Source organism: Poromitra crassiceps (assembly GCF_964638095.1).
Source record: "Poromitra crassiceps genome assembly, chromosome: 3".
NCBI lineage: Eukaryota > Metazoa > Chordata > Actinopteri > Beryciformes > Melamphaidae > Poromitra > Poromitra crassiceps.
The window spans coordinates 39,156,248-39,166,694 of record NC_139625.1 but is presented as its reverse complement, the minus strand read 5'-3'; the positions used below and the strand labels follow the sequence as shown (position 1 = coordinate 39,166,694).

The following is a 10,447-nucleotide window of genomic DNA, read 5'->3' as shown; positions in this document are numbered from 1 at the left end:
CAAATTCCAAGCCCTATGCAGAGTTTATTAATCCCACATTTGTTCATAAACATAACTTTAAGACAAATAAATGCAAGGGAAGAACAAATATTCATGCATGAAGTCCATTGTCTGCCAACACACACACACACACACACACACACACACACACACACACACACACACACACACACACACACACACACACACACACACACACACACACACACACACACACACACACACACACACACACACACACAAACCAACAAACCAACAATCCAAGTGAAAAAGTGAAAGAAATGGCATAGCTATACAGTAACGTTATATGCATGCAGATGTTTGTATCACCCACCTCATTTGTTTTGATTGCGGATTCGCAGGCACCTCCTCTTCAGCGGCGGCTCCAGCTCGGGACTCCCAGCAGCCGATAACGGAGCGCTGATGGAGCAGGACAGGATGGCGGTCTTGTCAGCGCCGGGCTTTGGCACAGGCTGGATGACCACGCAGCCTCCGGTGGGCAGCAGCGGCAGGGCATAGCCGTGCTTGCCCTCCTCCAGGTTGGAGTCAGGGTCTGGCTTACCCTCCCCTGTGCCCACCATCTCTTCTTCTGCTGAGCCCCGCTTCCCTGGCTCCCATTTGGCCACCGAGCAGCTGTTCTCTTTCAGCGCCTCCCGCTCCAACTCACCGTTTGCTGGCTGGCCCTCTCCCCCTTCTCCTGCGACTCCCTCTCCTCTGTGGTTGGGGCCAGACTCAGAGACAGGACCGAGGAGTGCGTGCCATCCCGTGCCATTGACTATGACATTACATGGGGCAGCAGGGCTAGCTTGGACTTGGGGCAGGGATTGGGGCTGGGTCCATGCTGTGCTTGGTAAGGGTTGGGGATTAGGGAGGGTGGAAACACAGGGGTTGGGTTGGGTCAGTGGGGGATCAGCACCGCAGGAAGAGCTGTCCTTGCTGCAGGGTGGGGAAGATGAGTCCAGTGTGTTGGCGTGTGTGGCTTCTTCCAGCTCCTCAGCACTGAGGCACTGTGAGAGGGCCCTTTCCCTCCCGTCCCTCCCCAGCCCAGCAGCCGGTGGAGATTGTGGCTCCACCTCTGCCTCCACTTTAACCTGGAACCCAGGCAGCATCCTCTGAATGACCTGCTGCTGGCACGACCGCTGGCCCACAGTTAGATCGATCACCCCCTCCATTAGACCCGGGCCACTGGACATACACAGGGTCCCTGAACTTTCCTCTGCCTTCACAGTCAAGTCAACCACCGCTGTCCTGCTTCTCTCTGAGCCAGAGCTCAACTGGTCTGGGTTGTAACCAGAGAACCCAGGAGAGAGTGGCCCTGAGCCAGATGGCCCTACTTTCTGCTCCCCTCCATCTCCACCAGAGGAACCAGGGGAGTGGGGCCCGGAGGCTGAGGCTTCTGAGGACTCTGGAGCACTGGGGATGAGGCCACTGCTCTCTGGCTGGTCTCTGAATGTCTTAGGGGTGTAGGGGATGGGGATGGGTATGGGGATTGGGACCGGGAGGGGAACAATGACAGGGTAAGGGACCAAGAGAGTTGGCGGGGGTACAAGGGGGGCAAGAGATGGCATGCCAAAGTTCATCATTGGGGGAAAGGGGATGGGTCCATTGGGCATCATATTGCTCGGGTGGAAAGGGGGCAGGCCTGGCATGTGGAGGCCAGGGTAGGGGGGCATCATGCCAGCGTTGTGATTGGACGAGGGGTGGACATGCGGAGACATCATGGGCCTGTGCATGGGGCTGGATGGTGGACCGAGGGTCCTTGGGGGCAGTGGTGGACCAATGCCAGGGATCATGGGGTTTGACAGGGGGCTGTTGGGGCCTCCTGCATGGGCAGAGGGGCGTAGAAAGGGTGGACGGATGTGCTGCATCATCTGATGCTCCATGAACAGAGGCAGGGGCATGGGTCCCCGGGGTGTCATCACCATGGGAGGGCTACCGGAGGGGACCCCCATAGGCGGGTGCATGGTGGGAATGGGCGGAGGGGGAAGTGTGGGGCTCTCATGGAGTCTGGGTGTGGGTACCTTGGCTGAGGACGAGGAGGACGGGGAGCAGACAGTAGCATTCTCCGAGGGAGAGGTGGCAGAAGAGGTGGAAGGGGCAAAAGAAGAGGTGGCGGAAGGTCCCCCTGGTGAGGGAGCCTTACGCCGGAGGTCCGTCAACGGCGTCCCCCATGATTCAGGAGTGAGCAGCTGTACCCCTCCGCTGCACTCTGCCTTACCCTCCCCACCCGCCCCGTGTCCTGGGTTACATAGTCCCCCAGGCAGGGCAGCCTGGGTCTCCTTGTAGAAAATGTCCATCTTATATTGGTTCAGGCATTTGGCACTGCAGAACTGCAGCCTCCGCTCACCAGCACCAAAGTCCAGGTACTCCTTGGTGTGGCGAATGTGTTTGCACCAGTCACACACCTGCAACACAAAACACACACACACACACACACACACACACACACACACACACACACACACACACACACACACACGACACACAGTATCAGTACCTCTCAACCTGCATACAACAATTATAATTTGTTCTTGATGAAATACAATACAATCTCCCTTTAAGCACACTGGTAAGCAGACGCTCAGCCTCCAAACCATCTGGAGATAAACACATTAAAATAAAGATCTTATTTTTTTCTGAGGAAAACTGATGGTCTGTTTCTAAATATTTAACAGGATCTGTCAAGAACAAACACTTAACTTTGACGTTTGCATACATGCACATGCCTGCCTCTATTTGAATGTATGTGTGTGTATGAATGATGCGTGCGTGTGTGCGTCTAAATTGAGCTAATTTTGTTTACCGGGATGTAAATGTGCATAAGATGGCACTCTACTCTTAAGTGGCTTTAAAGTGACTTTGTCTTTGTTTGTGTAACTTAGAAAAAATAAACTTTTTTTCCTAACAAGGAATGGCCATTTACACCTTCTGTTGGCAATCAGCAGCCACTCATTCTCATTGGAGCGCAGATTCCCATGTGACCGTTGCCACAGGCAGAGAACATCGAAAGAGGAAAGAGGAAAACGTGTTTCATATAATGGGCTTCCACACTTGGGATGGAGGTGTGTACCGACTAGTTTGATACTTAACGATGGGTGAGTCAGTTCACTACAGTGTGTAATGTTTATCTTAATGCTATGAGGCTTCATCTCAATAGCATTACTTGCAATAGCTTGAAGCAGAACTTTCTCCTTTCTCCTCATGTAGCTACCACCTCTCCACTTTTCAAGGTATGCAGCCTATGGTTGGTGGAAAGATGTTTTCCCAAATAGTCTACAAATAGACAATGGAGGGAAACTGGCTACAACAAAAAAGTAAATTACAGCACTTCACTCCAAAGTAACTCATGGAATGCATTGAACACCACAAATTGATGATATTTAACAGTTTCCAACAGCCTACTTTTTTTTTTTAGCGGGGGTTCCTATCTGGAGGAAACCCCAGGGGAGCACGAGGAGAACATGCAAACTCCACACAGAAAGGCCCTTTTTGACGACCCCACCTGGGCCGTAGGCACTGAGGACATGGGAATGGGAACACACCCTCAGCACCCCAGGCGGGAATCAAACCCAGGACCTTCTTGCTGTGAGGCGACAGCGCTACCACTGCGCCACCGTGCCTACCTCTTTGTATTAAAGCAATTAAGATTCATTATGTTCATGGATGTACATGGCATTTGGTGATAATTTGGCTTTTATTATTACAGTACATTACTTTTTGCTCCTTTGTGAATATACCCTCTGATATGTGTTATTAACTATCACACCTGTAAGATAACTACCAGCTCTAATGGAGTGATATTTGGATTTGTCTGAGCCAATAATTTAATCCATAATAATCTATTACCAATATCTGATGAATAATTTTATAATAAAGACATGTTAACCACCTGTCGATTTAGTGTTATCATTAATGATACATGCATGGAGAGAAGTATTTGCCAGTTTACTGTAAGCTCAAATACAGCCTCTCAAACTTTCACCAAAACATTTACCGCTATGTAAAATATTTTAGTCTCTTCAGTGCTACTGCTTTTATTAGCAGCCAGGCTATAGCATTGCTTATGCATGCAGAAACCGTACCAGAATTTAACCCAAACACAACGTACGCAAGAGTCGGGGGGAAAAGGGGCTACAATCGGACATTTGTCTTTCTCGGTCACTGCGGTGGCAAAGATCCCAAAAGACTCTGGCGCACTGTTTCATCATGGTTACACTACACACACTGTTTCATCATGGTTACACTACACACCTTTTCTGCAGAAAAAGTGCAAATTTTTCTTTGGGGAGAAAATGAATGTGACCCTGGTAGAGTAGATAGCAGTGGGCGAGCCCCGAACATGGTGTTACTCGTCAGGCCACACACAGCTCACTCTGTCAGCTCTGGGAGGAGTGGCAGGTCCTCGCTGGAGATAATTAAGGCATTAATCAGTTGTCAGACCCCTCAACGACACCCATCCATCACACGGACCCTTAAGCCCCCCTGCTGAATGTTAATAAGTTGAGGGAAGCAACTGGAAGGCAGATAAACTCTTTTGCATACTGCGTCACAACATTAGTTTATTTGGCGTTATCGAGTCCGAGAGACAGCGGACAAGTGTTTGTGCAGATGCACTGTGGTGTTGGCCGGGATTTCAAAAGAATACATAGCATGATGTCCTGCAGCTGTTTCAGTGTGCGCTTTGGATCAGGTTGCTCCGTACAAGCTGCCTTCCTGATAATTTCTTCTTCATGGTTGTCTGTTTTGGCAGAAGCGTCATTCAAAAGGATGGAAGTTTTGAAAGACTTACTTCCAGGATGTGGTGCCACTGCCAATAAGTTCAGAATGGTTTGGCAGTGTGACTTGGGAAAGATACCTTGTGAGAATGCAATTCATGAGAAATTTCTGAAACTAGCACTACATCTGATAGCATTCATGTATTGAGTAAACCTTGTGACAAGCAGTTAGAGAACATGACGAACCACAGCAAACAGAACAGGACTAGATGTGGATGTCAGCCTGCCATCCCTTCAGGACCTACACACTGCCAGGATGCTGAAGCGGCCTCGGAAAATCATGACCGGCCCCTCCCACCCAGGACCAGAAGACTGAGGGCTGGTGGCACCAGAACCTCTCGTCACAGGAACAGTTTCTACCCAACTGCAGCCCTGGTTTAATGCACGGGCTTACAGCGCGCGCCCCCGTCCGCTTGTGGTCTCTGGAGGCGGACACCGGAAGTAGGTCAGAGATGGGTCATGAGTTACATGATTTTAGATGGGTCAAAGTAATATTTCCGATGTATCTTGCCCATTCTATGGCCAGGTGAGTTGTAATATATTGTCATGTCATGGTGTTTTGGGGTAATTAATAAACGAGATATATTGTTATTTTTCTATATATTTTTTTGGTTGTGCTATTTTACATTGAAGTCAATGGGGAGAGGCTTGTGTTTTCCACCTAAAAGGGGGCGCGGGAACATGTGGCGCCTACAAAATGAAGTATTGCCGATCTGACGTATATGTTTTGTGGGCCCTTTGTGGTGTCTGGATTCAGAGTGGAGTGGGAAATTGTTTTCCTGTTTACTATCTCTGCTCTGCAGTGGAAACCGGAAGTGTAATGTCCAAGCTTCCCAGATTTGTCACCTTAAAACACTTTTTAGTTTAACCCTGTAATCTTTCTGTCATCTCTTTCTGTTTCTAAGGAACTTGTTTAACTCTGAGCTTCAGTTCACAGCAGTAACAAAGTTTTTACCGTAATCTGCCAGCGGCTGTTTGTTGGTTTGTGATGCCACAGCGGGAGGTTTGAAAACAGTGGAGATTAGCGGACGGCTAATGATAGATCAAAACAAATTAAATGTATTTTCCCCGATCTAATGGTTGTAGTTGGTTCCCACTCCCAGTCCCAGTGGTCTTCTGTAGCAATATTTGTCTTTAAGCTTTTTGAGTGTTGTTTATTTATTATCTGCTCTAGCTTTTCCAACTTTTTGTACACAGATATGGTAATAATAATGATCCAAAATTATTTGTAGTTTGTTTTCTTAATTGAAAAACATAACATTTTCATGGGGGAGCACCCACATACGTGCACCTAAGTCTGACAAACCTAGGGAAAACGCAGTGTGGCATTGTTGTATGCAAATGGAGGCGGGACTGTAAAAGGCGTAAGGGGGGCCCCTTGAAAAAGTCGTACCCCCGGGGCTCATGTCTACCCCCATCATCATATGTCACTTTAAAGGGCTATATTTTGCACTTTATAATTTGTGATTGTTTTTCTGCATTGCTTTGTCTTCGACTACTATTGGTGTGACCGCTGCGCTGCATACTTGCACTAAGTCAAATTCCTTGTTTGTAATCTGATTACTTACTGTGGCTATTAAAGTGAATCTTCAATGTCAGTCCGTTTTAAACTGCCCACTTAATCCTGGCTAATTCAATGAACCATGACTGAGTAAAAGTCAAAAAGGTGCTCTGGCAAGTTGAGTTTGATAATGGTAGGCCCAGGATATTTTAAATAATAAATGCGCTGAAATTTTCCTCGACTCAGAAAGACAGATGGAGAGCACTTAACGACTTTCTGCACTGTGAGTGAAATTTCACTGTGCATTACGCTAATGGAGTTGTGCTTTTCTCTCTCTCTCGCTCTCTCCCCACTCCTGCACACAGATGTTTGCAGTTGAATGTAATTATGGTCATTTATTTCCACCGTGGCCAACGAACCAGGATTCAGCGGTGTAGTTTAACCGTTTGCTTTACAACAATTATCGTGCTTCCAAACAAGTGCGAGCGCCATGGCAGTCATCTTGCCCTTCTGCTTTTTCTCGCTCCTCTCACCTTTTGACCCAATCACAAAGCCAGCAAAATTGAGGAACCCCTACGTCAGGCAATGGTTAGTGGAGTATAACTAAATAATAATAATAATAATAATAATAATAATAATAATAATTATTATTATTATTATTATTATTATTACTATTAAAGTTAGATGAGGTGATTGTTAAAATGATGCTTGGAAGAAAACCTGAAGGGCTACTGGATGGAGTATTAAATTGCTGCAGAGGAATAGAGGTTACAGACCATACAGGTTTTAGAAGATAAAGAGATTGACAAGGATTAAAGTTTGTGAACCATCAACAGGTTCCAGAGGATGAGGAGGTTTCAGACACTGAAAAGGAGAAGGTTGCAAAGGGTTAAGAGATGGCAGAGGATGAGGAGGTTTCAGACACTGAAGAGGAGGAGGAGGAGGAGGAGGTTGCAAAGGGTTAAGAGATGGCAGAAGATGAGGAGGTTTCAGACACTGAAGAGGAGGAGGAGGTTGCAAAGGGTTAAGAGATGGCAGAAGATGAGGAGGTTTCAGACACTGAAGAGGAGGAGGAGGTTGCAAAGGGTTAAGAGATGGCAGAAGATGAGGAGGTTTCAGGCTGTCCAGGCTGGTCACCAGAGAAATGTCGGCATTGTAGGTTTCTGCAATCCACGGATACGTACAATATCAAGTTTCTGAATCAAAGATATGTTGCATATCACATTTCTAAATTTAGAAACATAAAATGCCATGTTTTTGAAACGTAAAAGGCCAACGTTTTGTTTAAAATAGACGTTGAGATTGTACGTATCCGTGGATTGCAGAAACGTTGTCAAGAGATGGCGAGGATGAGCATTTTCAGGCTGTGAAGAGGAAGAGGAGGAAGAGGTTGCAGATGGTTGAGAGGCTGGGGGGTTCAGACAGGCAGAGATTGTGAGGTTGCATATGTTCAGCAGATGAAAGCGTCTCACAAGGTGAAGAGGTTGCAGCATCTGAAGAGGTTGTATACTGCGGGATAAAGAGGTACCAAAAGGGACAGCTTATATCCTCTATAACAGAGGTTCTCAAATGTTTTTCAGCCAAGGACCCCTTACAAGAGTGAAAATATACCGGGGACCCCCTCATTCTGATTTGTGATTTTGGGCTAAGCTTAATTGTTTCCACGGTAACGTGATTGACTTTTAAATTGATAGGTTTGTTAGATTAGAATGTAATCCATGAAGCATTTTAAATTTACAGCATAAAATATTTTCGTTGAACTATTAAGCTTTTGCAAAAAAAAAAAAGTTTTTTAGTTTTATTTTCCTGAAAACTTTCTGCGGACCCCCTGGCAAAGTGCCACGGACCCCCATTTGAGAACCACTGCTCTATAAGATAGATGTAATTTCTTTTCACACTTCTTGAATCGCTCACATTGTCACACAAGAATTAAACCCATGTCCTTTAAACACTATTTGTCTTTGCCCTTGTCAGATACAATCATTTTCCACACTAGCCTATATTGAAAAATGAAGTGAACCAGGCGCTTAAAGAAAACCAGTCTCCTGGCTCATTGTCATCTTGCTCATTTCGTCTCTGCTCCAAAGAATCGATACCAAAATATCCACTCTTGCCAATTCGCCAACCGCAATCCACAATTTGGGAAGGGGGGGGGGGGGATAATAATAAAAAGTAGGTAAACAGAGTGGGAGACACTGTGTGCTCGCTGTACTGTGGAAGGAGCACAAGGATGAGATGTAAAAGCTAGAGACTGCCATCTTAAAGCATCTGGTCCACTGGAGAACGAAAATAAAGCGATGGCTTACACTAAAAGTTTATGCATGAAAATTGAAATTTGGCAATGCTTAACAGGCCATCTGCAACATGTGTACTCATTTCCATGATTAGCCAGACTATCAGCTTACATTTTACAGTTTGATTCACTGTGGTCTCCATTTTATTTGAAATATCCATGTAATTAACCATATGTCATCCAAGAGCGTCAATGCATGCGGCCAAGACCTACAGTATTCAGATGCAGTCTATGGTTATAATTAGCCTAGCTTTGTATAGGGAAAACAGGTTTAGTTCATATGTTTCATGGCGGTTTTTATATTAAATTGTGTGCCTGCTGCAGAATTAGACGGACATTATAACCTGAACAGAGTAGCAAAAGGTTAAACTGTAGATAAATGCCATAGAAGACGATAACTGCAGTCCCTAGGGCCCGCTCCTATCACCTATTAGTGTGAGTCATCACACAGGAGCTGTGACATACAAGGACCATTCTCCCTTGGCCATGTGACCTGCAATTGCACTGGATTTCACAGTGAACAGCCAGCAAGCATACACGCACATGCATGCACACACGCCTGCACGCGCACGCACGCACACACACACACGCATGCACGCACGCACGCACGCACGCACACACACACACATACACACACACACACACACACACACACACACACACACACACACACACACACACACACACACACACACACACACACACACACACACACACACACACACACATGTGTGTTTACCTCTCTCACCTGGGCTCACTGGTATCACAAGTGAAATGTTAGTGCAGTATATCATTGTGTTGTTATTGTGATGAATGGTCCACAAAACTGGTTTAATTCAATTGTGAGCTATGAATCTCACCGCGTCAAATTGATATCGAAAAAGTAATCTGACAACACAATTTGTCTTACAGTTTCCTCATAAATGTGTCATCTTTTGCAGCTTTAATTCTGGATTGGTTAACCTCTTGTCTGATATTATACATTAAGAGACCAAAACCGCTGAATATGATGCAAAATGGAAATGAGAAACCAAATGATTATGTATGAAAAAGATACAAAACTGCCAAACTTAACAGTATGAAAAGACTATATAAAACAGGCTAAAAACAAACTGGCCAGAAGGACCGCTTGGAAGATAGGTGCTGTGTATTACCGGTACTTTCACATGTTCTGATGTTTGATATCTACTCGTAATGGCCAAATATGAACCTGCCAGTCCAGTGACATAATAAACAACAAGAAATTACTAGAAAATTAGGCACTTTTAACAATAAACATCATCAAAACATATGTGTGCAGAAGCCATCAAGCTTAAACACTATCTGGTGTTAAATGGTTATGGTCCTTACAAGCACATCGCTGTTTGTCTTGAAGACAAGCCTGGGCGTGTCCTGAGTAAAGCTGTGCTGGGGTATTTTCCCACCGAGGCCATCGTCGTCTCTTGCCTGGGGGGGAGAAATAATGGCTTCTTTTTACGAATGGACAAAATAAACAGGTGAACAGAAACAACAAGGAAACTCAGAAATGAAATAAATCAAACACTGAGAATGATGAGAGGGAATGGTGACTTTGGAAGAGGTGAACATGCATTGGTTTTGTGAACAAACCAATCAAACAGGGTTCTCTGATTGTTATGTGTGTGTGTATGCATGCATGCATGTGTATGGTTCAAGAGTCTGCATGACATTCATGAAAGACATTTTAAGTGCTGTTAGCAAATATAGCAGCATGTTCATTCATTCAAATACCCATTTATTTAAGAAGAAGAAAAAATGGAAAATACGGTTTTTGGCACATTTGGAATAAAAACAAGTTTGATAATACTGAAGTTATAAAATTAGGTAAGAAAGTATGAAGTAAGAAAATTATATAGAAAA

At 45.3% G+C, this 10,447-nt stretch overlaps 1 protein-coding gene across 1 annotated transcript in view; it reads right to left on the bottom strand.

The window, feature by feature from the left end:
* Window positions 1-335: 335 nt before the first annotated feature.
* The window catches only part of sobpa (sine oculis binding protein homolog a), a gene marked incomplete at both ends in the record, with an annotated part of 54,482 nt that continues 44,370 nt past the window's right edge, over window positions 336-10,447 (bottom strand). Inside the window, 2 exons of the mRNA XM_083633634.1 lie at window positions 336-2,405; window positions 9,920-10,015. Of these exons, the coding sequence (XP_083489760.1) occupies window positions 336-2,405; window positions 9,920-10,015 (2,166 nt within the window). The remainder of the gene's footprint in view (window positions 2,406-9,919; window positions 10,016-10,447) is intronic.